The sequence below is a fragment of the Oncorhynchus kisutch genome, linkage group LG11 (genome assembly GCF_002021735.2).
Source record: "Oncorhynchus kisutch isolate 150728-3 linkage group LG11, Okis_V2, whole genome shotgun sequence".
NCBI classification, from domain to species: domain Eukaryota; kingdom Metazoa; phylum Chordata; class Actinopteri; order Salmoniformes; family Salmonidae; genus Oncorhynchus; species Oncorhynchus kisutch.
In genome coordinates this window covers 40,921,940-40,949,590 of record NC_034184.2, presented here as the reverse complement: position 1 = coordinate 40,949,590, position 27,651 = coordinate 40,921,940, and the positions used below count along the sequence as shown (strand labels likewise).

Sequence of the window (27,651 nt, the reverse complement as noted above, 5' to 3'; positions counted from 1 at the left end):
GAAGATGGGGCACCAGTAGACTGCAGACTGTACTGGACCAATGTGTGTGTGTGTGTGTGTGGGGGGGGGGGGGGGGGGGGGGGTACAGAGCTAGAGCCCAGCCCCCACAGCTACAGCATGCCCAACTGCCCCATGGCTTTCACACCAACCTGTCAGGGGGTTGTCACGTGGGGATAGAGTGTCCGTCCGTTTCTGGGAAGATGAAAGCGCCGAGCGGGCCCCCTGGCCAGCGAGGGATCAGGGCAGGTGAGCGACGATGGCTCTAATCGCATGGAGGCGCCCCCAGCAAACACAGCAAAGAAACAGGAAGCACAGCTCCCTTTGATCAGCTCACACCATTCCTCCCATCTACTTAGCCATCCCTTCCCGCCAGCGTCACTCCCCACCCCCTGGTTCTATTTTCACACCGGCATGTGTGTATGAAACTCCATGGGTGTAGGCTGGCGCGTAATTTGTCGACTGATAAGCCTGGTGCATGATTTATCAATAGGCTAATCTCTTCATTGAAATGATGCCGTCATGGCCTTTCCAGTTCAGAGGAAATGCCCTGACGGTCACAGGGGAAAAGATTCATCATCTGTTCAAAACAAACTGTAATGATCCCTCTGATACACCAGTAAAGAGGGAGTAAACAGTGTGAGATACTTTAAGATGGCCTTAAAATGGCCACTGCAGCTACTACCACTACCAGAGTGGATCTGAGGCAAGTGAACTGAATAATGGCACTAGGTAGGTGAATAGAGAGGCCTACTTTCTGTCTTCTCCTCTGGTCTAATGTGCTCTCCAGCTGTGCTGGTCTAGGGCTCTATGATTTCGAGGGAGAGTGAGGGCAGAGCTCCATTCAGTCAGACAGACGGTCGGTGTCTGAAACGCTAGGCTTGGCAAAGTCTACCTCCCCACACACCTCTTCCCCCTGTGTTCGGAGCACCACTGTCACCTTATCCACTGTCTCTGGGTCTCTGTCGTCTGCTTTCCTGACTGGAGTGTCTGGGAGTGCCCACACAGGTCTGACCCAAGGGAGACATTTCAAAAGCAGGCTTTTCTAACAGCCTAACAGGCTCATTAAATCAACCAGTCGTCCAGACCGGGGGAGAGACATCCGCCATTACAGGGCTAATGGTGAACCCCTGTACGGTAATGGTGAGCTAGTTCACCATTGCGAAAGCAGAGCAGAGGAGGAGGTCTATGGCTATCCTGTTCACTTCCTCTATGTCTAGCCTGGTTGACTGTAGCCTGGCGACTGTAGCCTGGCGACTGTATCCTGCTGAGCGGGAGATGTGGAAGTAGCTCGGTCAGACTTGTGGTCGGCACCATGTGGACATTAACGATTATGGCCCATGCCACAATCCTTTACATGTTCTTTTTATTACAATCTGGTTGTACAATACTGTGAGCCTGATCCAACATTGTGAGTACAAATATAGAACAAAGTTCCCCTGGGCAGAGGCAAATCCCAAATCCTAAGGTGAATATAGTGTAGCTTTGGATCATTTTCCTGCAAAAGCGCTTTCTCTTTACTATAAAACAATTCGAACCATAACTCTCACAGCTCCACTGTTGCTGTGGATACCGTGTCTCTGCTAAAAGCGCCCTTCCTTGAAGTGTTTTTCCCAATCCCTCCTCCGTCTGTGGAGTCTAATGTTGAAAACACACGGCAGCTGCTACTGCTGTGTCGGGCGGCTCAGGCCGAGGAAGCGGGAATGTTCACCATGGAAACTGGTCGGCCGTGAGTCCGAGACGCAAGGAGGGCAAAGTCGGTATGACCGGGAGCTGACAGGTAAGAAAACAAGTGGCTATGCCACATCATCCAGTCACATCACTGGAGAACGTCCCACAGAGGACGCTGCTCGCTGTCTATGAGAGACTGAGTCAAAGGACTGAAGAGGCCTGGGGATCACGTGTTCAAATCCCAGGGGGGAATGTGAGGATGAGAGCAACCATGTTGTTGTTGTTGAAGCTTTCCGGTCAGAGACGGGCAATACAGCCCCACTTCTTCTGGAAGGCTCCTTCTCTGACACAACGTTTTTCATCCCAGGACTGTTTGGTCTGAATCACATGATGTATAAGATCATTTGCCCATATATTGTGATGACTGAAATAAACGTGTGCATTCTGATTTATAGTAACTGTTTATGTTTCCAGATTTCTATGAAATATGACCTGGTTGGCACTCAAAAAGGTTTCTTTTTTGGTATTTATTTCATTCAGGGGTGGTTAGATTGTATATTTGTGATGCCTTATTGACATGTGCGCCTGTTCCAGGAGCACGCACACGAACGCACCTGTCGGTCGTTACACAAGCTCAAAATAAAGAAGCGCACCTGAAGAGGAGACACTGATGACACTGATGAAGGCCAAAACGTTTGTCTATCTACCCACCCCTGAATTAAAGAAATACTCAAAAGATACCTTGAATTTCCTTTTTGAGTGTGGACCAGCTACACAATTATGGAATTCTATTCTATTTTGGTGGATGCACCTGTTCTGAGCACAGTATGAAATATGACCTGTAATTAATTCAAAAAGAGTGAAATAGTTCTCCTTAAAAAAAAATTGTAATTAGGTATGTTAAAAAGCAGCTTTTTTTGTGTTGGAATGGTGTGGGTGTACCCCAACAACAGAATGGTGTGGGTGTACCCCAACAACAGAATGGTGTGGGTGTACCCCAACAACAGAATGGTGTGGGAGTAGACCGCTGAGTGGCCAGCTCATCCTCCTCTATACCATTGATTGACCAGCTCATGACATCATACTCTATGAAGAAATAGCAAGCATTTTTAAAATGGTTTTAGGTGGGGGTTTTGAAGGGGGGTTTTTTGTCTCCAATTTAGGCTTTGGCCACAAATACGAGTATAGGGCGAGTCAACAAAATGATTTGGGTTTGAGTTAACAGAACAAGACATCATAAAAGTGGGATTTTCACTGGACAGTTACTTTAAAAAACATCAACGTTCAAATTAACTAGTTCAACAGCACAAACTATATTCGGGTAATTATCTCAAACAAGCAATAACAAAATCATGCCACAGACAGTGCTCAATTTATCTTTAAAATAACTTAAGATGGCATACTCCACATATAGCTTCCAGTATTTTTCTCCCCTATGAGGCCTTTCTTCCCCTCACCTCCCTACAGTGTGGATGGAGACATCATCAGAGGAAAGACTCAAAAAGAGGGACTCAAAAGACAACCAATGCTACCAAGGGAAAGAAGTCTTCCATTTTGAAACTGGGCTACATAAATCTCCTAAAAACGTCTCCTAGCCTTTTCAACGTCTAGGCCTCTGGGCTCTGAGCCTCGCATGGTGGTCCCTTGACTGAAGGGGGGGTTGGGGGTCTAGTGAGGGAAATGAATATTCCATCAAGCCCTACTAAACAGGAGGGAATTACACAGGACAAGGCCACACCACTTGGGCTTTTTGAACTGCGATGATATCTGGGCCAGATTCAGGAACCAGCCCAAAGTTAGTCTATGATCTATGTCTACAGAGAAATACTCCCGGTTTATTTTAGATAATATTATTTACAACCTGCTGCCGTCTGGTGGCTGCACACCCACTATCGCATGTTTCACTGGGAGGCTCCTGTCCTGTGAGGCTTTCAGTGAAAATAATTCACCCCATTCATGAAAATATATTAATAGACCAAAGTCAGTGGTGTGGGGTCTGTGGGGTGCGTTTGTGCTTCAGCGGGTGTCGGCTAAACAATAAGCTTCCTAAACTCCCACGTCGTGTTTTTGACAGTCAGAGAAATTCACATAGAACCCGAGAGGGTGAGTTATAACACGGCTCTTACCTTCAGTCCAAGCTCTCCCTTCAGTCCCTACAGAAGGAGAGAGAAAGACAAGAGAAACACAAAACATTTAGTCACATATTCTAAATCATTCCTATGATTTATTTTTCAACATATGAAAATACAGCCAGTCAAAGGTGAGAGGTCAATGGAGTTACAGCAGAATTCCACCAGATGGCGCAGTAACCTCTGATAGTAGTGGACCCATGAACAAACTCTTGACGCAGCTACAAAAAGGTATTGGATCCTCCATAAGGAACAGGGTGCAGTGGGAACATGGGAGAGTTTGTATTTCAATGCCTTCACATTTGAGTAACTCACACACCTCTGAACATCTAGTGCAATACTAACTTTCAGAGCGGTGAACTTACTCTCGTAAAAAAACATGGCCGTGGCTTTAGTTAAGCCTTGGTCTTGGTCGTCCTCTGAGCAACCTACTGTAGGGTTGTTCAATCTCCTCATAAACCAGACTGAACGTTTTGGGGCTCTGTCATGGGAAAACAGTGAGATGGAGGAAAGCTGGAGTTGACAAGGCAATAATATAACTTTGAGCTGGAAGCTGTTGGTTCAAGTAGGGGTCAAACATAAATGAAATGGCAATTGCCAAACAGAAATACATATTTTACAAACTCACAGTTTGAATCAAAATCTGTATATCTCACTTGAGGAAGTGTACTAATGACTTTGAGAGCGGATCGTGTCATAGAGAGGCTGTGGTTTGCTGACAGCAGCAGCCAAACAGTTTGACAATGCCCAGATGGCTAAGACGTTTAACCTGCTCCAGAGGCTTGTGTGGATGTGACCCTGTTTTGTTGGGGGATGTAGGAGCCATGCAGGCTGTTGTCTCTCTCTACCTCTCTTTTCAACCCCTATCTCGACCCCATTGTCCTCTTCTCTCTTTCCCCTTTTCAATCTCTTTCCCTGTATACATTTTCTTATTTAACCTTTATTTAAATAGGCAAGTCAGTTAAGAACAAATTCTTATTTTACAATGACGGCCTACCCCGGCCAAACCCTCCTCTAACCCGGATGATGCTGGGCCAATTGTGCACCGCCCTATGGGACACCCGATCACGGCAGGTTGTGATACAGCCTGGGATCGAACCAGGGTCTGTAGTGACACCTCCAGCATTGAGATGCAGTGCCTTAGACCACTGCGCCACTCGCCACTTAGACCACTGCGCCACATTCACACCACCCCCCCTCCCTCTCTCTATGCAGTCACGCTGTGTGCAGGCTGAACCAAGTTCAGTGAAGGGCAGCGGCTGTGAGAGTGAGCCCACCAGAGGAAGTCCATTAAGCCATGGAAAAGTGGAGAAGGACAGACACGTGGAGAGTTTAAGAGTCACGGCTCTCATGCCCCCTGCAGCACTTCAAAGCCAATGTTAGCTCCAACAGCCGCCCAATGGGAGTGTGTGTGTGTGTGTGTGTGTGTGTGTGTGTGTGTGTGTGTGTGTGTGTGTGTGTGTGTGTGTGTGGGAGAGGAATGCTCCTTCGATCAATAATGGTATGGGACCATCCCTGGGTGTCCTATACAGTATAGTATAATGCTAAAGGAAATGATACCAGCAGAGGGAGAGAGGGCCCATGGCTAGGGGCGAGACAGGCTGCAGTTGGGCCTGAGGTTTATAAATAGAATGTAGAATTGACTGTGAGCAGTTGAAGCTCTAAATACAAAACCTGTGCTATATCATTGACACAGGAAGTACACTGAGGTAACAGGAATGGTTACATGTGGATTCCTGGTCCTGCTGATGGTGTGGTGAGTGGAACAGGTCAAATGAGACTGATCCACAGGTAATATTGTTCATAACAATACCTTGGGGCCTTCAGGACCAGCGGGGCCAACATCACCCTATGGAAGAAAGACACAAAGGTGAAAAGGAGACAGATAGAATGAGAAGGAGGAGGATGAAAAGGGATGCAGAACTGCAGACGACAGCAAGACCGATCACAACGACTTGTTTAATCCACCTAACTCTTCCCTTTCAGCTGGATCCTAAGTTCCTATCTGTAGTCTGCAACCTCTGCCAGAGGACGCAGCCCATTGGTAATCAGCACATTCATTATCCGAATGTAGCAGTTCTGACAAGCCGCAAACAGCGGATTTTTCAATCAAGTCGTGGGATGATTACATCAAATATATCTTCCTTCTGCTTCGGGTGATTGAAAGCAGATGGATTCATCAAAAAATCAAACATTCCCACTACTAAAGGAAAAACAGACGGTCATTACTTTTCCGCTGTCGTGATAAACCTAGAAATCGTGCAATGCACAATTGATGAATTCCCAGAGACCACACATTTCAATTGATCTATGGATTTAAGCTTTAATTGAGATCCACAACCCACCTTTATTCCTGCCATGCCTGGCTCACCCTGAAACGACAGAAAGATTCATATCACAGTAACAGACAACACGTGTACTGTAGTTACGCCTCTTTCATTACAAGCACGGGTCAACAAAAGAGTACGCACTACTTCAATTCAATTTGGGGAGTTCAAAGACTTGTTTCCAACTAGATGGCCATATTTCGACACAGCCCAGTTGAGGGGAAGGTATTCCTCGCTGTGAAAGCCCAATCAAAAGTTACGGGGCATATTTCTTTCAACTTCCCGCTGTGATATGAACTTGGTTTCATTTTTTGTATGGAGAAGTTGTGTTGGGCGTGCTGCTTTACAGTCTGTTTCCATGGCCCACAATCTAAATTCCCCGTTCTTAATAATCCAAGGCAATGAACGTAATCAGGGGAAATATAGTCCGCTAGTCCAATAGCAACGCAGAGAACACAAATGTAGGCTTCCAAACATGAATTGGTCTGCTGATACAGAAAGACTGGAAGCTACACTTGGACAATTGAGAGATGTGTGCCAATCACGGAGCGTTTGCGTTTCATACAGTATGTGCAACTATAAGTAGTGGCAATATATGTCCTTTGGTGTGTAGTATATGTATAGTGGTGTTGATTACGGAAAATACAAATCATGTTTACCTTCATCCCTGGTAGGAGCTGGAGAAAATGGGGAAGGAAAATTCAGAAGTCACAAGCATGTCAACACCAGATTTCCATCGACTTTTTCTATTCGGAAAATACATAAGTCCCGGCAAACGCAAGAGGCTTAACAAACTCACCCGTAGATCTTTCCCAGGTTTTCCTGGTTCACCAGGTTTACCCTACACCAGATTAACAAAAAAAATACATCACAGATACAGTACAATCATTTTCTGGGCAATCACTCATAACATTTTCACTTCTATGGCCATAGCCTCTTCCTCAATACAGTCCCTTGTCCAGTGCTGATGGTGGTGCTCAGCTGACTGTGGGGACTCACCGGCGGTCCACTAGCACCATTCAGTCCAGAGGTCCCTGAGGGCCCTGGGGGGCCGGGAGGTCCTGGTGGGCCCTGAGCTCCAGGCTCGCCCTGCTGAGAGACCTTCAGTTACCATCTGCCAGTCGATGCCAGGCCAGGCCATGCCAACACAACACATCACAGCACTACACATGCTGGGAATTTTATGGCGGGCAATATTAGCAGGAATCAAGTCCTATGAGGTGTTTCTTTACATTAGGCACCACGTTTGGAGAGAATACCACTTTGAATTCAAATTAGGATACATTTTGTGTTTTTGTGTCCTTCAACGGTTTATTCTGTCAAAACCAGTTTGCTTTTAACAACCAAACTCATTGACATAACAAGGGCACAAGTCCTCTTTTCTGTGGCATCTTAGGATATTTGAGTGACATATTAATAAAAAATAAAAAAAATCTTTTTTAAACTCCAACTGATCTTTCTTTATTGTTACTCTGAGGCAACTCAACTGTGAGCCAGGGGGAATATCCAACACAAAATAGAAGACTAAACAAAATCCCAAAAGTCAAATATAGTATTTTACAACGAGAACCGGAGAAGAAGAGGAAAGAGGCCTACACTTCAACTTGTCTTAATATTCTAGAGTCTAGCAGAGCTCATGGTTATACCATCATCCCATTGATTATGTCAAACCATCTATTTCTTTATTTGACCAAACTCAAAAAATATTCAACAGCGAACTGTCTTAGAAATGTATTTATTTGCTTTCAAACCACATTTCTGGATATCTCCACGGTCATTTTAGTTTTTAATCAAAGGAATGACTAGAAATGACATAACAAATACCCAAACGGATGATGTATTACTGTACATGTGGTCTAACTTTAGAAAAGTCACAATACAAAATCTTGGCCTTGAAATCAAACACTCCCTAATCACTGTGGTGTAGGCTACACTAACGCTTGCAAGGACCCCATCTTTAGCTCAAGCTGAGCCTCTGTTGCCAGGCCAGACATCGAGGCTCTTGATAATCCGGAACACATCCATCCACATTAGATCCATATTTTATCCATCCCATGCTTTACAGTATGTGTCTGGCCATGATTTATGATCCGGATGTGCTTCCATGAAATGAACACATTATCCGTTATGCTGCCCAGGACTGATTCCAGGGGTTCAATTGAAAAAACAGAGCCAATTCGGCCTGGGTCTGGGTGGTAAATTCCCCCCTATGTCTTTAGTGATGGCTCTACCACAGTGTGTAGCATTGTCTCCAAACAAGGTACTCTATCCTGGCACAGCGAGACTGCACACCTGGCCAAAACAAGATAGAGGAGGGATGCCAACAGGGGTCCACCGGGTGCCAGGGGCCCTCTTTCTAACAGGGCCGGCAGGGTTTTGGGCACAGGGAGGGACAAAGGTCCTTTCAGAGAGCCAGGGTGAATGTCCACAAAGAGGATTGGAGAAGACTCACTTCGTGACAGAAAAGGTCACTTTTCTTTCCTGTTCTTTCCATATCTTTGCTAAGGTTATGAAAATCATAGAAGCTTTTAATGTTTTTCCCCCCCCAAAAAATGCTTTCTTTCCCACAGCAATGCAGGGTTTGTGTAAGAGCCAAATTGGGCTTTTTCGACATTTCATTTACGTTAATGGAATTTAAATGGGCCTTGAAGCCCAGGCTATTTATAGAATCTACTGCATGTATCTGTTTTTATTCTTAACCCTCTATAGTCACGAATATGTTCAAAGTAAATACTACTGATTTGTTTCTCTTTTTGGATTCCAACGACATCTATCAACTATTCCAACTATCACAGAATTCAGTTTTGAGACACACAGGTGCCATAACGGGTTAGCGGTGGGTTATGGGGGGGTTGGCGGTGGGTTATGGGGGGGTTGGCGGAGGTCGAAGGCAGTTAGCATCCAGGGGGGGAAAACGGGCAGGAAGGGGCAGAGAGAAATGTACCTTGAGGCGCTTTAGGATTACAGGGTTTATTGGGGGCATGTTTCGCATGGGGATGGGCAAGATCTGCTGAGGTCACAAAGCACAGGTGGCCAGCGGTGTAAGAAAGTCACGGGGCAACAAGTTCACCGGGAGGCCAGGGAAAGGAAACAGAACAGAATGAGAAGGGGGGGGGGGGGGGGGGGGTATTGGGAAGGGAAGAAGAAAGAGAGAAATCAAAACATGACAATGAAAAGCAAGAAATTGTCAAGGCAGGGAGAGAAGAGAGAGACGGTGGGAGAGAAAGAGTAACAACAGGGCAAATTAGGGGGGCAGGAGTTGGTGTCAAAGGGGAGGGTTGATGTGACCTCCATGGTCAGATTGGTTACTGGTAATTGAATAGGTATTGGTTTTTGACCAGATTGGATGCTGTCAGTTTACTTAACATCAGGCAGCCCTTTTGAGTGCTTGTAAGACCATAGGGGCAGCAGTTGAGTTGTTTATACATCAATCTTCCAGATCAACTTTACTCCTGGCCCCTGTCCTGTTGCAGCTGAGTGGAGACCAGGTAGGATTCAGTCTTGCCAGAGAGAGAGAGTAGAGTTCACAGACTTACTGTGGCCAATCCTCCAACACAAGGCTGTACAATACGCCGCTTCTGTTGAGATTCACCAGTATTATCAGGCACAGTTTTAAAAGAGGTGAAAATTACTGTATTTTCCCATTGCTTTCTGCATAGAACCTGCATTGTACAACTTGCCTAATTTTGACATACGGTATACATTTCCAACTTGAGGTTTTTGGTAAAAAAAAAAAAAAGTTATGTCCTCAGACCTTGCCAAAGCAATGTTTCAGTGGCAATGACATTTGGAACTAAAGTTAACATAAAATGTAAAATCAAGTAAAATTGTATGCTGAGGTATCAATGAGGAAATATATACAGTGCTGTATGTCATTACTGAGAAATAGATTTAGGGAGAAGGAGGAAGTACATGAAAAGTAGACAAGTGTGTTGTTATCCCCCCACCGCTATCAGAGCTATCCAACATACACACCCACACACCCAAGATGCACCAAGTTAAACTTACACCAAAACATTGACCGAAGAAGTAAAATAGCTTTAGAGTGCCTCTAATTTGACACAAAAACATGTTTACCACATACAGTGGTAATAGAGTAAATGACAGCATGTGGTGCAGTTTCTGGCAATCAGAAATAGAACGAATTGAGAAGAAAAAAAAAGTTGAAAGCTGAAGCCTGATGTCTGTCATAATATGTCCAATCGGAAGATAGATAATCAGTGGACAGTGTGAGAAATAGGCCTGGTTTGGAGAACAGCATTACTCCACTGTAGCCTTGTAGCCACTGTAGCCTTGACTCCAGAAACGGAGGGGAGGAGTAGGGGAGAACGGAGGAGCACCTGCGAGTGGAGCATTGGCTATCTTTGCAGCACAACTGGGACACAGTTTTGGGGTTACCCGCAAACTGACTGGAGCGTATAGAAGAGGTTTTCACTGGAATATCCTATACAGAGGCCACACACCCACATAGAATAACTGTTGATATAGAGTCTCACTCCTGAAACCACTCTGTCGAACAGCATCCAGCCTGAGCCTACACCCCCCCTCCTGGTTCCCCCTGTGGGATAAGGAGGACCTGAGTGGAACCACCAGCTGGCAGGGACTTCCCATGCAGTGTGTGCCCGGGGGGCTCCGAGATGTGTATGAAAACAATCCAATGCACGCACAGCATGGCGGGGGCTCCAGCACAGGTTGAAGGTTTTAAACAACCCCAAAATGCTCTGACCTTCTCCCTCTCAACTACACATTCTCTGCTACACTTGTTTATTTAGCCAAAGCATTTGGCAGAGTATATGAAATAAGTATTCTTTTCCACATGCTTTGAGTTGTTGTTATGAGGTCTTTCATACATATTCTTTACTGGGGCAACAAGAGTTTACAACAACAACAGGTCTTTATAGCACCCATTGAATAGTGGGAGGTTGAATAACATTGGACATGGAATGAGCTATCTGAACAATCCCTTAACGCACAGAAGAGTATTTTTCTTGGCATCCCCACACATAGACCCTTATCTTGTAGTGCAGTGTTTCCCAACCCTGGTCCTCCAGTACCGCCAACAGTAGACATTTTCATTGTAGCCCTGTTCAAACACACCTCATTCAACTCATTGAGAGCTTGATGATTAATTGACAAGTTGAATCAGGTGTGCTTGTCCAGGGCTACAATAAAAATGTGTGCTGTTGAGGGTACGGGAGGACCAGGATTGGGAAACAATGATGTAGTGTATGCTCCAGCATGCTGTCAGTAATTGCCTTGTTTAAACTCAAATAGCCAAGCCCCTGAGAGATGGCCTGATTTGCTTCATGGGGATGCCTGCCTCAATGTTGCATGTGCTACCCATCATAGACTCATTTGTCAGGCCTCTTTTCTGTAATTTGAACATACTCTGATGTTACATCGCAGACCCACAATTCACTTTGTTTTACGTCTGTACCTGTGAAGAATACAATGTTATTTGCTACAGAGAACACCAAAGAGAATGTAAGTCAGCATACAAGCACATTTTAGCACCATCCACTGTGGTGCTACTGTAAGAGATCACTGAGGAGCAATTTTTCCAAAAACAAAATGATTACAGTTCAGTATGGTCATTCTGGACGATATTGTCACTTTATTAAAGGTCCAATGCAGCCGTTTTATCTCAATGTCAAATAATTTCTGTGTAACAATGAAGTATCGTACTATGACTGTTTTCAATTGAAACGGTCAAAAAGAAACAAAAATAGCAAAGAGCAATTTCTCAAGCAAGTATTTTGCTAGGACTGTCTGGGAGTGATCTGAGTGGGGAAGGGAAAACTGAAAACTAGCTGTTATTGGCAGAGAGGTTTGGAACTCTCTTTCTTATTGGTCTATTAACTGATTTATCACTTGGTGATGTCACCAGGCAGGCCAAAACTCCATCCCACCAAAACACCAAAATAGGCAGAGATTTCAGGCAGTCTTTTCAAACAGCTCTTACACTAAAAGGACATTATCATAATTTTCACAGAATTATTCCAACCTCATATTGTGGAAATGCGTACATACAGTATATTCGGAAAGTATTCAGACCCCTTGACTTTTTCCACATGTTGTTACTTTGCAGCCTTATTCTAAAATTAAATTAAATACATGTTTTCCCTCATCAATCTACACACAATACCCCATAAAGACAAAGTGAAAACAGGTTTTTAGATTATTATTATTTTTAAATATTTTTTTTAACTAAACAGAAATACCTTATTTACTTAAGTATTCAGACCCTTTGCTATGAGACTCGAAATTGAGCTCAGGTGCATCCTGTTTCCATTGATCATCCTTGAGATTGTTCTACAACTTGATTGGAGTACACCTGTGGTAAATTCAATTGATCAGACATGATTTGGAAAGGCACACACCTGTCCCACAGTGGACAGTGCGTATCAGACCAAAGACCAAGCCATGAGGTCAAAGGAATTGTCCCTAGAGCTCCGAGACATGATTGTGTCAAGGCACAGATCTGGGGAGGGTACCAAAACATGTATGCAGCATTGAAGGTCCCCAAGAACACAGTGTCCTCCATAATTCTTAAATGTAAGAAGTTTGGAACAACCAAGGCTCTTCCTAGAGCTGGCCACCCGGCCAAACTGAGCAATTGAGGGAAAAGGGCCTTGGTCAGGGAGGTGACCAAGAACCCAATGGTCACTTTGACAGAGCTCCAGAGTTCCTCCGTGGAGATGGGAGAACCTTCCAGAAGGACAACAATCTCTGCAGCACTCCACCAATCAGGCCTTTATGGTAGAGTGACCAAATGGAAGCCACTCCTCTGTAAAAGAGACATGACAGCCTGCTTGGAGTTATCCAAAAGGCACCTAAAGGACTCTGACCATGAGAAACAAGATTCTCTGGTCTGATGAAACCAGGATTGAACTCTTTGGCCTGAATACCAAGCGTCATATCTGGAGGAAAACTGGCACCTTCCCCCACGGTAAAGCATGGTGGTGTTCGCATCATGCTGTGGGGATTTTTTTCACCTGCTCCAGAGCGCTCAGGACCTCAGACTAGGGCGAAGGTTCATCTTCCAACAGGACAACGACCCTAAGCACACAGCCAAGACAACGTAAGGAGTGGCTTCGGGACAAGTCTCTGAATGTCCTTGAGTGGCCCAGCCAGAGCCCGGACTTGAATCCGATCAAACATCTCTGGAGAGACCTGAAAATAGCTGTGCAGCGACGCTCCCCATCCAACCTGACATAGCTTGAGAGGATCTGCAGAAAAGAATGAGAGAAACTCCCCAAATACAGGTGTGCCAAGCTTGTAGCGTCATATCCAAGAAGACTCGAGGGTGTATTCGATTCCAAAAGTTGCTTCAACAAAGTACTGAGTGAAGGGCCTGAATACTTATGTAAATGTTTTGTCTATTTTTGTTTAAAAAAAGAACATGTGCAAACATTTCTAAAAACCTGTGTTTGCTTTGTCATTATGGGGTATTGTGTGTAGATTGATGAGGGGGGGGGACTATTTAATCCATTTTAGAATAAGGCTGTAACGTAACAAAATGTGGAATAAGTCAAGAGGTCTGAAAACTTTCCCGAAGGCATTGTATAAAACACAGGACAATCACGTTTTTGACTGCACTGGGCCTTTAACATGAATCAATATGACCCTAATGTTGCTGTAGTTACACAGTGATACAGTTAATGACTCACTTACCCTGTGAGTGTAGTCTCCACATATGCCCTAGAGAGAGAGAGAGATGGATCGTGAGTAAGATTGATCTTGTAATGAACACATTTATGGTGCGTTGTAGTTGATTATACCACAAACTCACCTTTTCCCCTTTCAGACCAGGTTCACCCTAGTAAGTTTTTTTTTAAAGGGCGAAGAAGGAGAAAGGATATGAGTGAAGAGATGAAGAGAACAGATCGTCGTAAAGAGAGACAGACAATCAACTAATGTCAAATAACAGAAAAGCTGTCAAAACCTAAAAAGAAGAAATAACTTACTGCGACTCCTTTAAGACCACGTTGACCCTAAAAAAAAGCAATAAACAGTACCGGTATATCAATATACGATCAAGAGATTAAAACCATGTAAAAACATCACGTCATCAAACTATCATTTGCGTTTTATAAATGCAATATTAATGATTTCACTGCACATGCATTAAAATACATTTTAAGAGGATCAATGGAAATGATAAAGACAAACTTGAGGAGAATTCAAATTAAGTTCGGATCCAAGCAATAGGCAAACCAACCAAAGGACTGTACCAATCGCTTGTCATAGCCTGCTCTGCTCTGTTTGACTACCCACCAAGGCCTGGGGAGAGCTGTCTAACATCTGTCAGTGGCACACAGTTGGACACATCAAGCACACTCCATGACTGTGACCCTGGTGCATAGGAGTTCCATAAAGGCATTGTGGAGACTGGAAAGATTTCATCTGTGCATTTAACAGACTGGCCTTCAGTACCCTTTAAAATGATGACTGACAGCTGTAGAAAAAAAAAAGAAAGGAGGAAGGGAAGCGCTGCTGAGGTACACACTAGTAGATCTTGGTGGACAGAAAGTGATCTTTGGTAAAAGGGGTAAATTGGTCATCAAAAAGAAAGGAGGATCCAGGCACTCTTGATATAGTTCATTCAAATGCCTTTGTTTGTATGGCATGTTCAGTGGAAACAAAGTTTAAAAACAGTTGTTGGGGGAAGTGGAGTGGGAGGAGAGGAAAGGGGTCTCATTAAATGAACATTAATCAACATCGAAAATTATCCACCCCACATGGCCCCGGACAGGCGTGTCCTTTGTATTGGCCCAGGCTGCCTCTCTGCATGTGAGCTTCTGTAGGAAGGCAGCGCTCCAAACACGCTCCGAGCGAGAGGCTGCCGACGTGAATACCCCCTAATAAAACAAAGCCCCCTCATGATAACTCCACAAATCCAACAAAGAGTAATGGCTTTCTAGCGGAGACACAAAGACCTCTAAAATCGGCAGCTGGCTGATAAAAGTCAGACCCGGAGTACGAGATGGAGAAACAACTTCCAGGGGTACCACAACCATCGTCCAAGAAGAACATAGTCTTTAGTGAATGTGTCTTTATTGCCAATGGAAAAAAAAGGAGGCGAGGCTTCGGGGAAGAGAAGTCATCACTAAAAGAGGGATTCAAGGTCCTAGATGAGATCTGTCCAGCGGTCACAGGGCTGGAGGTGAAGGGGTACAGGACGTTCAACAGTCATTGTGTCATATTCAGAAGCCTCACAGGGAGCTCCACAGGATTCACTAGGGCCCATAAAGGTGTCAGAGTTGTGGGGGAAATTGAAGTCTCAATCCCCTGGCACCTCAGTGGAAGCCAAAATAAGTCATTTTTTGGGTGATTCTTTTGGAAAGGAGGTTTTTATGGTTTGCCTTGTATCCATTCCTGCTTTCTATGGTCTGTCTGTTTTATTCATTGTTCTTTTATACTGTTTATTTAGAGGTGTATTTCAGTGTATTCTTGGAGAACTCCACTGAATTGGACTCTCAAAAGAATTTGAATCACCATATGCATGAAACGGACAAGTCTAACTATTGTTTGCCTTTGCTCCTCTGTGTTTTATCTCAGTCAGTTTTACCTCGAGACTGATTGAGAACCTGAGAGTGGATTCCAACTCCCATTTGAAGACCCCATCAACTGAAATACGGACAGACGTTCTGCCTGTCACTAAAACAGACAGACCACTGCTGTCAATCAATCAATAAATCAATCAATCAATCAATCAATCAAATGTATTTATAAAGCCCTTTTTACATCAGCCGATGTCACAAAGAGTTATAGAGAAACCCAGCCTAAAACCCCAAACAGCAAGCAATGTAGGTGTAGAAGCACGGTGGCTAGGAAATACTCCCTATAAAGGCAGGAACCTAGGAAGAAACCTAGAGAGGAACCAGGCTCTGAGGGGTGGCCAGTCCTCTTTGCTGGGTGGAGATTATAACAGTACATGGCCAAGATGTTCAAACGCTCATAGATGACCAGCAGGGTCAAATAATAATAATCACAGTGGTTGTAGAGGGTGCAACAGGTCAGCACCTGAGGAGTAAATGTCATTTGGCTTTTCATAGCCGATCATTCATGTGTTTGATCCCATTACTATCCAAATAAATCAGGCCACAACAGTGTTTTCCCAATTCATTTTGTGGCTTCACTCATGGCACAAGGTAAACAACTTGCTAAGATGGTCACATGGATAACAAATGGTGTATAGGCAGAATTGACCAACCTGCACGTTCATGATGATCACATTTTGTAGGACATTCGAAACACATAAAGAGTATGAGTTTACGTCCTTTGCAAGTACAGGAGTGCAGACAGCAATAGGCCTACGCTGTTTACATGAACTGCAAAACTGTGTGCAAAATGACAACACCACTTACCAAGTCTCCTTTCAAGCCGTTCTGTCCCTGTGTGCGCATAAAAGAGTGAATGCATGTGGTAAAATAATCAAAGCAAGCTTCTACTTGAGTATCTTGGCAAAACACTATTACCTACTTCCTATAATAACAATAATTATACTAATAGAGATTTTATTACAGTAATGACCCTAATCATTATTAACTTAATTATCCCCATCATCATCATCATCATCATCATCATAAGGTGGTGGATTCTGGGCTTTTAAAGTACTTCAATTACTCAATTATTCAACATTTGTCAGGAATGGGGTGAAACTCACGGGCTTTCCGTCCAACCCAATCGGACCCTAGGATAAAAAGAGAGGGGAAGACATTTAAACACAGGTTAATAGCAGCTAATATAGCTGAACAGACCACAGCAATAATATGAAACTCCTTATGAAGGGGAAGAAAGGTATTTCCAGGTCAAGGAAATTGAGGATATAGTGCATGTTTTGTGTTCTGCGGGTATAAGTGGCATGGTGAGTCTAGCCGGTCACAAAGATCCATTAACATTTCTGAAGGGACTTTAAGGGAAATTATAGTGACTTAAGATGCAGCAAACTTGACACACACTTCAAAACGGCCACGTTAAAACATAAAGGACCAGCTTTGCGATTGCACAAGGCTCTATTCCCGATAAGGAGGCATAAAGGAGACAGTAGACTGGCTATAGATTTGAATAAAACAAGACCAATGATCAAGGCACTTATGCACTTAACCAGCCATGTAATCTCGGTTACCCAGAAGTAAACTCTAGTATAATTTGGTCAGCTGCGTGATTATGCAGAATCTGCCCACGGGAGATTTCCAGCCAGGAAACATCTAACCTTCTGACATTTGGGAGCTCCAACTATGTAATAAAGCTCCACTTGTAAAACAGTACCCTAACATTATAACACTGTTTATAAAGACTTTAACTGGGGAAGCTGCAGAGTCTTACCGGAAAGCCTGGGAAGCCTCTTGTTCCTGGCTGTCCCTATAGAGAGTCAGAAATAGATGAGTTGAGTTAAATGTTTTTTTTTCTGCTGAAAGATTGACATGAAACTCTGGTGAAAGAGGGTCAGTGTGAGAGGGTACCGTTTTTCTCTTCCACAGCAATACATTTGGGCAGAGCTATAACAGACCTTGACAGAGAGAGTGATACCACAGACTACGGGAAGAGCCTTCTGTGTGGGTTGCGGAGGGAAAACCAACTGACTCTCAAAACAGGAGGGAATAAGAGGGTGAAACACAACACTGGAAAGAGTTTTAGAGGGATGAAAGAAACAAAGGTTGGCGCTTTTCGATCTAATAAAGATAGACTGCGAAAGAGGAAAAAGTCAAATAAGCCGAATGAGTAAAAGTCAATAACGATTAGGGAAAATGCTTGGATGAAAACATTCTGCACTGGGTGTTGGATATGCTACCCGGCCTGTGGGACTAGAGGAGGCCATTCAATATCCCAGGAAAAAAAGAGAGGGAGGGCCGTAAAGACAAAATTAGGGAGAGTTGGACACTCCTAATGAAATGTCTGGGACCGGAGTAGTTATTGAGAGTTATGCATGTTATCCCTCCCAAAGGGATTGTCTGTTTCGGAAAGACAGCAGAAGGATATGGCTTGTACATGCCTTGCGCATGATCCTTACAGAGGATCTGGAACACTGAGAATACAATTCACAATATGGGACCCTTTTCTCTTGCTGTGCTTCTGCGCTTGAACTTGCAAAAAGTATTGAGCTGTATGCATGGCTCAGTCGTTGGTTTATCAAGAGTAACCTATCACATTTAGTTTTATTTATTCATACCAGTAGGGTCAATTCTGCATGTGAACCACATATCTTAACATACGTCGACAATATGATTCAATATGACCATTGTGTATCACCATTAACATAGAGAACTAATATAGAGAACTGATATAAACATAGGGGTCCTTTCTCCTTTGTTTCCTTATGGTCAGGTTGCAGTAGAACAACTACAGAAGAAGAACTACGCTCATCTATAAAATGACAGTGTGGAGAACAAGGACAGATAAGAAGGGCCACCTTACGGCGGCAGATAGGAACCCTGGCAGTTAGAGCATTGGGCCAGTAACCAAAAGAGTGCTGGTTTGAATCCCGGAGCCCACAAGGTCAAACATGTGCCAATGTGCCCTTGAGCAAGGCACTTGTTCCAGGGGTGCTGGACAATAGTGATCCTGGCCATGACTCACTCCCTGCAGGTGTCTCAGAGGGAGTAGGGATATGCAAGAAACACATTACCATTACACCCTTGTGGTTAACGGGACGAACATAAGCACCTCCTCGAATAACCGTTATCTTGCTTTAATTTCTGCTCTTTCTCTCCACCAAAACAATTTCCTCACCCTTTCCTGAGGTGAAGAGAGAGCCTCTTGTGTCGACCTCACCTGCTGGGGGAAACCCCCTTTTAAGTGCCCCTGCTTTTCTGGTTCTCTGTGTACTCCTTCACTCTCCTGCTGGGCTTTACATCCGCAGTAGCCTGATGTTCATTATAAATGCCTTATTACCGGCCAGGGGAGTGGGAACACAGGTAGTGTATGTAACTAATCGTCAATTGGGAAAACAGATGTCTACTCCTCATGAGCAGCCAGTCTATTGGCTCCACAACAAGGTACTCTTAACGTTGCTGTCCAAAAACCAGGGCGGAACAAGAAAACCTCAAATTAAAACATGTCCAATTCTTCACAGCATAATCAGGATATTGCACAACTGAGGTGCAACGCAGTACCTCTATTGTCTGTCTACTGATAAAAAAGAAGGAAAACAGGGGGAAGAAAGCTGTTGAAGCAGGTTGAACACTTATTTCACCTCAGGAAAATAAATGATTTAATACAATAGGTCCCCTTGGGTTCTGGTGTCTGGGATACAGTATAAGAGGTAGAGGAATGTCTTCGCTTCTCATCCTGATGAAATACGGAATGATCCAGATCACAGGCAAATCAAAGCTATGGCATCCTCAGACAATGCCAAAGTACTCCCACACAACCTGTAATTATCGGTCTTCAATCTCCATTAGCTCTGTGGTGGACTAGCTCAGCAACTTGGTCTGGAAAGTCCTGACAGGCAGACATGTAGAATCTCTGACATTTATGCTATGTGGTCATGAGTCTGGGGTTCACAAGATAACTTCATTTATAACTGCTGTTGACAAATTCACGACATTACAATCATGCCAGGCTTATTCAGAGTGGCAGGCCATGAGCCATTGAACTGAAGACGTATGAATTGAAAAGGAGAATTGAAAGCAGCAGTTAACAGTACAGGTAATGCACAGGTTTATTAGGTGTAAGACGAGGTGAAGACACTTACAGGAGGTCCTCGTGGCCCAATGATAGACAGGCCTGGCTCCCCTGGCGCTCCCTATGGACAGATAAACAGAATGTGAGAAGACGCACCAACAGTGGAACAAAATAATGGAATAATACTTCTCCCCTAGTCCTATCCAGCTAACCAGATGTTCTGCTTAGTAATTCTGTATAATATGTACTGTACATGAATAAAATGGCAAATGAGGGAAATTATTTAAAAAATAGCCACTAACATATGTAACACATACAGTTAGTCTAGTTCCTACACACGCACACCTAGTCTTTCCCACGTTCCAGGCGAAGAGGCTTTAGAACATATTTCTATAAGTTTTCAGCAAAGTCAAAAGTTCAAATTTCAGAAACATACTTTAAACCTTCGACAGCAGCGCTCGCTCAGAAGGTCAGCAGCACTGCTGTGCAAACACAAGAAAACTCACTGGGCTCCTCTGGCACAAAGTGGGTGATTTGCACAGTGTCAGCCCCGTCCAACGGGACCTACGGACGCTCGCCGGCTCGGGTTTCCAGCACTTTCCCTAATTAGCTTTCGCCCCAGAAACCCTATCACTGGGACATCTTTGATTGCCCAACCATCCATCACAAATGCAGGTGATTTTAATGTTTCTCAACAAATGCCTACTTAGGGACGGGAAGTATTTGTTTTCACACTCTGGTTAGGTGCTGTCGCCTCGCAGCGCTACTGCAGAAGATGGATTGATGGTGCCTCACAGTGGCCAAAAGGCAAACCACTGAGAAAAATGGTCTTCGAATCTACTATAGTTCAGGGGTTTACAGTTCCTCCCATGATACAGAGATCCAACAGACTGGACAAGTGAAGATCTACAGATCTACAGATGCCCTTCTAGAGTGGTCAGATTACTGGTGTTGGAAAGGGTCAATCTCAAGAGGCCGAAAATCATGACTAAGACCAGAAACCACTCAGAACAAACACAGACGTTTACAACCCAGGACTATGAAACACCAAGAATAGAGACAGCCTTTTGAGATTTCATTTCCTCCCATATTAAATCTTCCCATACCCATGAAGTCAGCAGCAAGTGTTCTTTGGGTGAATACTTCTCTCTCTGTGCTTTTAACCAATTCATCATGGTTTTCCTTTTCTCTGGTCTTCTGCCAGTCACTTGCCCCATACATTACGGCCCACCCAGAAACCAGCAGAACTCATTTGTTTTAAGGTTCCCCTTGTGTTGGCTCTCTGTCTTTGTTCTGGAGAGGATGTTTTCATATTTAATGACGCTTTGCAGTCAAGCCTCCCTGTCTAGCCCCTGTGCTTCTTCATCCTCTTTCCTGGCAGCCAGAGCTAACCACACATGGGGATACAGGCCACAATATTACACTCCTAAAACAATTGGTGCAGAGAAATATGAGCTAAGCTATTGGATTGTTCTGGACCCAGATCTGTTGGGAGCACCCAAAGCCAGTGCCGTTGTCTGGTTCTACATTTACAGTCTTGGTTACTATTTCTGTTTCCTCACAAGTCCACCCATAACTCCTGAGGTTCTCCGCCGGCAGGCAGACTAGCAGATCCATATTGAAGTTGTTTGGCTAGCTTGCTACTCTCTACAGTATGACAGTGAAGAATGCAACGCATGTTTCTCCTCTAGCCGCACATTCAGCTCTGCACATCCCATATCACCTCAGGTTTGATGAAAGTGAATCCAAAAAGCTGTTGCCTCTGGCTTTGATTGGAACAAAAGAGAGGGCAGATCTGATCGCTTTTGCAACTGTGGCCATTTAGTGGACTGGAAAAGTCTGCATGGTCAGATTACTATAGGCCATCTGAGGGAATGAACACATATTGAGAACTTCCGAGGTGGAAATAATATTTCATGGTGATGCAATGCACCACCACCAATGCAGATTGGTCATCAGTGTATATAATTTCAGGTTTCTGAAACCTACATCTTAGTGGAATCTGTTGTGTATCTGGAGTATACCATGATCTCAATAAATGTCTCTCAACTTTCTAGAGGGAGCCTTAAAGCTGTAATATGTAACTTTTTGGGGAACCCGACCAAATTCACATAGAAATGTGTGTTATAGATATGTCATTCGCATTGAAAGCAAGTCTAAGAAGCAGTAGACCTGTTCTATATGCTCTATTTCTATGCTTCCCATTCTTTAATTTTTGCGTCTTTTACCTTCAGTTTAGTACACCAGCTTTAAACAGCTGAAAATACAGTATTTTGGGTTATGGAAAATATATTTCACAGCGGTTTCGATGGTACAATGATTCTCTACACTATACTTGCTTGTTTTGTCACATAAACTGAAATTACTATTAGAATTTTAGCAACCAGCAAATAGTGGGGGTTTAATGTGGGTGTCTTGAGTGTGTGTTCGCACGTGGCAAGCGTTTGTAAATTCACTCTGCCCCCAAAAAATACACAGTTATAGTCACTCCACTTGTAGATAACTTGAAAAAGTCCAACCAGGTCTTGTGTCTTGAAATCACTTAGGATAGTGCTAGCCAACTTCTTTCGCAAATTAGCTTCAGCTGGGCTGGTGTGCGACCATGGCAAAGTTGGTTTGACATTGGATAGCCTATCTCTGGGGCTAGTTAGGGACCGTCAATAAATTACACAATGTAAATGGAACAATATTTGCATGTTGCACATCTTTTAGTTGTCTCATTAACAGTGACAACCCGTCATTCAGGGCAGGTGGGGCACCTGTTCAATTAAAACAAATATATATATATATTGTGACAGACCAGGGGGTTTGGTTAAGATGTTTACACAGATCAGACACGGACAGAATTCTATTAGCTCGGTTTCAAGGGTGTTTATTTAAATAATAAACAAAGAGAAAATAATAGGTCTCCTCCAGGAGTTCTCCTCTGGGATACCGTCTTCTGGGCTCCGGGGTCTTGCTGTATCCTGTGGGGAACGAAACCGATGTCCCTCCATTATCTCTGGTACTGAGCATGACTATTCCCCAGTCCCTACCTCCATCTGCTGCCCTTCTGGTGCCTTTATGGGACTAGTCCAGCTGGTGAGCAATCAGCCCCTTGATTACCCACGTACACGATGGAGGTGTCCCGGTGAAAGTCACCAGACACGACACCGAAGCACTATTGGACTGTGGGAGTGTGATTACGCTCATACCCACGAGCCTGCTGGCCCAGGGGACCGAACGTGGTGGGGAGATGTCCATTTCCTGTGTCCACGGTGACACCAAGTGGTATCTGACCGTACAGGCCAACATCGTGACACCACAAGGGAGCTGCCAGATGATGGTGGGTGCCATCCTGGAGTTGCCGGTACCCCTTCTCGTGGGACGAGATTGTCCGCGGCACCTTCTGGTGAACAAATGGAGGAGTAGTCCATCCTCCCTCTCATTAATTTCGAGGGACCAGCCGGGACACCCGCCATGGGCCAACTGAGGGGACAGTTCGGGACTGCCCAGTGGGAGGATCCAAACTTGAAAACTGCCGCAGCCCAAGTGAGAGGTGGATGGCCAGCTACTTCGAGGGGTGAGTGACTGGCAATACCCCCATTTCCAAATCAAGAATAACCTTTTGTATCAGGTGTCACGCCAACAGGGGGAACTTTGAGAGGTACTGTTGCTGCCCCAACAGTACGTGGGAACTTTTCTTCTAACTGGCCCACACCCATCTGTTGGGGGCGCAACTGGGAATGGTGAAGACCCGGGAACGGATCACCGCCCGGTTCCACTGGCCTGGGATGAGGAGGGGCGTGGAAGAATATTGTCGCAGCTGCCAAGAGAGTCAAATCACTTTCCCCAAAAGCACAATTCCGAAATCCGCTGGTCCCCCAACCGATCATCGGGGTGCCCTTTGAACGCATCGCCATGGACATAGTGGGATATTAAATATATTTTGTGTCTTTTTTTGCATGTTATTTTGGCATTAATAGGTGTCACATATCAGTTTGAAACCGTGTAAAAAATAAATAAAACATTTGAGTTAATAAAGCCGTGTACAAACATGGTCTCTTTTTTGCTTTCTTGAGAAAGGCAGCTCCAAAAGACAGGTGTTTCAGCCTAGTTCAGTGCTTTCTGTGGAGGTGGGACAGCCAGCGGAAAATACAAAGCGTAGGGGTTGGTAATATTCTCTAGTTGCGCCGTGATTGGCTCAGTGTTCTGTCACTCATGGGGACACTACATCACCGCAAAATCGACAGGGGGAGCTCAAATATCCAAGCCCCTGGTGTGCTGCCATAGTTACATTAGAAGTGCCCATCCAAGATGGCTCAAGGTCATTGGCCACAGATATAATGACGTCAAATCACGTTATATCTACCGTAGCTTTGATTGGACTGACAACAACATCATACTTTCAAAATCTTAGCTAGAAAGCTAGACAAGTAGTCATCGTCATGAATCAACTCGACAATCTACTGGCAAATCCTTTCAATCCTTGTCATATGAAGAGAAATTATAGATAAAACGTATCAGTGCTCATCGGCCATTGGACATAAACATTACACAACAAGTTGGAAATTGCAAATTCAACAATGAGTGGTTTAGAAGGAATCAGTGGCTAACTACAAGTGTTGCAAAGCAATCGCTAGCCTGCTATTCAGTGGAGTGGGTGTGTGGTCCAAGTCTGGGTTTAAGGGTCTCTTTCCAAGCTTAAAAGGATAAACATTCAACACCATGGGCCAGAAAAGGTTGAATACATTGGCCATGCTGTCAATCCGGCATGACTTCTGCCGCTTTCAAAACAACTGGAAACTCGGAACTGGGAAATGTCAGACTTTCAATAAAACGAGCTCCAACTGGGAAAATAACTTTTGAACAGTCATCCAACTCGGAATTACAAGTCGGGAATTCTGCCCTTTTTCTAGAGCTCCGACCTGAAGATCGCTGACGTAATGATTCAACCTTGTTTTTTTCCCCTGAGTTCCCAGTTGTCTTGAAAGCAACATAAATCTATAAAATGCCAGACTTTGATGACAAAGTTTGATGACCACCATGCAATCTTCCTGTTCAAGTGAGCACAGCACCACAACAATGGTGAGTCCAAAAATGTATTATTTGCTGCTGCATAAATGTAATATGCCAGGGAGATATGTATACTGTAGCTAAGAAAGTAATACTAAGTGTATGTTGTGTAGTAAGCTGTTAGTAGCCCATGTGCCTCACCCTAATAATTTGGTCCCTTTCCCCCTCATAACTTAGACTACTGTTCTGACTTGGAGGTGCACATGTAGCCTATAGCTTGTTTTAGAGAAATATTATCATCCAATATTATAAAAAATAAAATAAAAATTAAGGATTGCCTCTTATCTGCTCCTCAGTGCCTTATGCCATAGTTTGTACATCTCACTTATCAGCAGAAACCACATCTGTTTAAGCAAGTCAGCCATATCAGCTATGTTTTTCTAAAAGGCAGTAAATGAGGCTGAGTGAACTGTTTTGCTGCCAGACAAGGCTCCGCTGATAGCCAGGTGTAGCGGTGGTAAGGATTCACTCCATGATGCTGAAAGGAAAGCTCTGCTGTTGGTACAGCTTTATGTAGGCCCTTACAGTTTGTGGGCACCGTTGGTCACCGTTATAGTGCAAATAATGTATTGTTTAGTGTTGTGTAGTGGCTTTGCTGACATGCATCCCACAATTTTGCTAAATCGCCACTGCTCATTAAATGCTTTTAATATTTGTATGTGGTTTTCAAGTCGTTGAAATTAGGAGCTATTGACATTTTAAAATATTTTCTCATGTACATTGTGTATTTTACTGATAGTCCCTAACTAGCCCCGTAGGGTTATTTATAGAATGTGAAATTGACCATGGGCATTATGGGAGCATCTAGCTGGGCGCATCTAGGCAAGATTTAAATAAACCTAACCCAAGGAAAACTGTTCCATAACCTTCTTTTCCCCCCTATCACCTCACAAATCTCTGTTTGGGACGATAATTACTTTATGACCAAAATTATGCTATTTACACACAATTTTGACACTAGAATAAAATGTTTCTGACTCATATCGATGCCAGACAAACTACTTCTCATTTTGAAAATGGCCTTTCAGGGGCAATTGCTCTTTAAATTAGAACTCTGAGACTCTTATGTGACAATTATTTGCTACTCTGTTTCATTGAGTGAAAAAACACAGGTAATCCAACCAGGGTGGGAAATGGTTTTCAGAATGTGACCCTAACACCCAGGGCCCTTGAAATAAATCAACTATTACCTCCATACACTACTGTACAGTGAACAAGTGTGTGCTTCTAACCACCACCATCACCACTAAGCCTGTTGAAGCCTCTCTCCCTGCCTTCTCTCCTGCAGGCTTTGGAGGTTGGCTGTTCCTACTGATGTCCCTATACACTTACCTTCTCCCCTGCGTATCCTTTTATCCCCTGGTCAGTCACAGCAGACACAGTCGCATGCAAAGTGTGAAGGAGGAGAGAGACAGAGAGGGAGAGGAACCGGGGTTAGACAGGCACAGAGAGACACGGGGCATGCATCAGCCTCAGAAGTGGTCAAGGGGAGGGGCGGGGAGGGGAAGGGAGGGATGGGGAGAGGAGGCTGGGCTTGGCTGGGCTGAAGTCTAGGGCCACGGGGAGCTGTCTAGTGTCGAGACGTACTTTTCTCACAGAAGTAGTAGTGACTGAAGGAAAGGGAGAGGCAGTGAGCTGGGAGCGTGGGATAAGACAGAAAAATAGGACTTCCTTTGAGGAGGTACTTGAGGACCACATAGTAGCTTAACTCCTCTACACTGTGTGAAATATTAAGTGCTCTGCATGGGCTTCACAGCTGGAGCGATGCTGCAGAAAGACCCACGTTGGAGAGGGAGTGTTTTTAAAGCAAGAATTTTCAGGCCACAAACAGGAGTCGTATTTGTGACAATTCACCTCTGGTACGACGACTCAGCAAAACAGAGAGAGCCGAGGTACCGTTATCCATATGTCGCGGTTTAAGATTGCCTTGAAATGAGCTAAAATAAACAAATCAAAATAAATGAGAAAACAAAAAGTCTGCACGCAAAATGGGGGAGAGCCTTCACTTGTCAGTGCAAACTGTTTTCCTCGTCTTTAAAATAAAAAAAAATGTGTGAATGTCTCTTGGCAATTTCACATTCCAAAAACCTCAAAAAATTGTTTACACGCGGAATAATAAAAACATGTGAATATGTATCAAGCCAAAAAACGTAACAGATATGAAATATGGGGAAACTGTGTTTCTAATACAAAAAAATAGATACGAAAATGATTGGCTTTTATAGCAACATCATTATGTTCTAATAAATGAATGAATGAATTGAAAGCTACAAGTTTGAGAGAGAGTGGGAAGGGGAGGGGGAGTAATGGAATATTGGATGATACATTACACAACAATAGAGCATTTTCTGATCTGTGACTTTTGAGATATTTGAGTATGACATTTCAGTGATTTGGCATGTTTGTACGCAGCTAACAAGATCAGCTCCATTAACATGATACAATGTTTGTTAAATGACTTTCGAAGCAGTCATAAGCATGACGTGACGCTTTTAAATGCAGGCCATGTCCACACACTATAAGTGCAAATATTAGGTGATATGAGCGGTTATGAATGCCATGACCGCACAAAAGAGCCTTGTTTGTGAAGTTGAATTCTCGGCATTATGCAAACATGTCAAGTTACAGTACAACTACACATCTTTAGCTATGTCAAAATATACCCAACCCAATTCTCATATATCTTGATACTCTGCGATACGTCAGTTTTAATAATTGATGAACGGGCACCAAAGGTTGCAATCTGCAATGGGCAATTTGAAACCTTATAATAATTACACATGCATATACAAAACAACATATTGATTAATAAAGAATGTCAGAAATGTCAGAACATTTCAGAA

General features: G+C 43.9%; 1 protein-coding gene across 11 annotated transcripts in view; it reads right to left on the bottom strand.

The window, feature by feature from the left end:
• The window catches only part of LOC109899683 (collagen alpha-1(XIII) chain-like), a 109,192-nt gene that overhangs the window by 22,105 nt on the left and 59,436 nt on the right, over positions 1–27,651 (bottom strand). For 7 of the 11 annotated variants that reach the window (XM_031835788.1, XM_031835794.1, XM_031835796.1 and 4 more), the window contains exons 6-20: positions 26,141–26,167; positions 19,824–19,874; positions 17,456–17,491; positions 16,794–16,820; positions 16,495–16,521; positions 14,092–14,118; positions 13,917–13,943; positions 13,799–13,825; positions 9,069–9,134; positions 7,124–7,216; positions 6,924–6,965; positions 6,784–6,801; positions 6,143–6,169; positions 5,611–5,646; positions 3,795–3,821 (exon numbers count right to left, since the gene is read on the bottom strand). In XM_031835788.1, the coding sequence (XP_031691648.1) occupies positions 3,795–3,821; positions 5,611–5,646; positions 6,143–6,169; positions 6,784–6,801; positions 6,924–6,965; positions 7,124–7,216; positions 9,069–9,134; positions 13,799–13,825; positions 13,917–13,943; positions 14,092–14,118; positions 16,495–16,521; positions 16,794–16,820; positions 17,456–17,491; positions 19,824–19,874; positions 26,141–26,167 (558 nt within the window). Of the gene's footprint in view, positions 1–3,794; positions 3,822–5,610; positions 5,647–6,142; positions 6,170–6,783; positions 6,802–6,923; positions 6,966–7,123; positions 7,217–9,068; positions 9,135–9,660; positions 9,703–13,798; positions 13,826–13,916; positions 13,944–14,091; positions 14,119–16,494; positions 16,522–16,793; positions 16,821–17,455; positions 17,492–19,823; positions 19,875–26,140; positions 26,168–27,651 lie in introns of all 11 variants that reach the window. The other 4 variants (XM_031835797.1, XM_031835789.1, XM_031835790.1 and 1 more) reach the window with 3 other exon arrangements.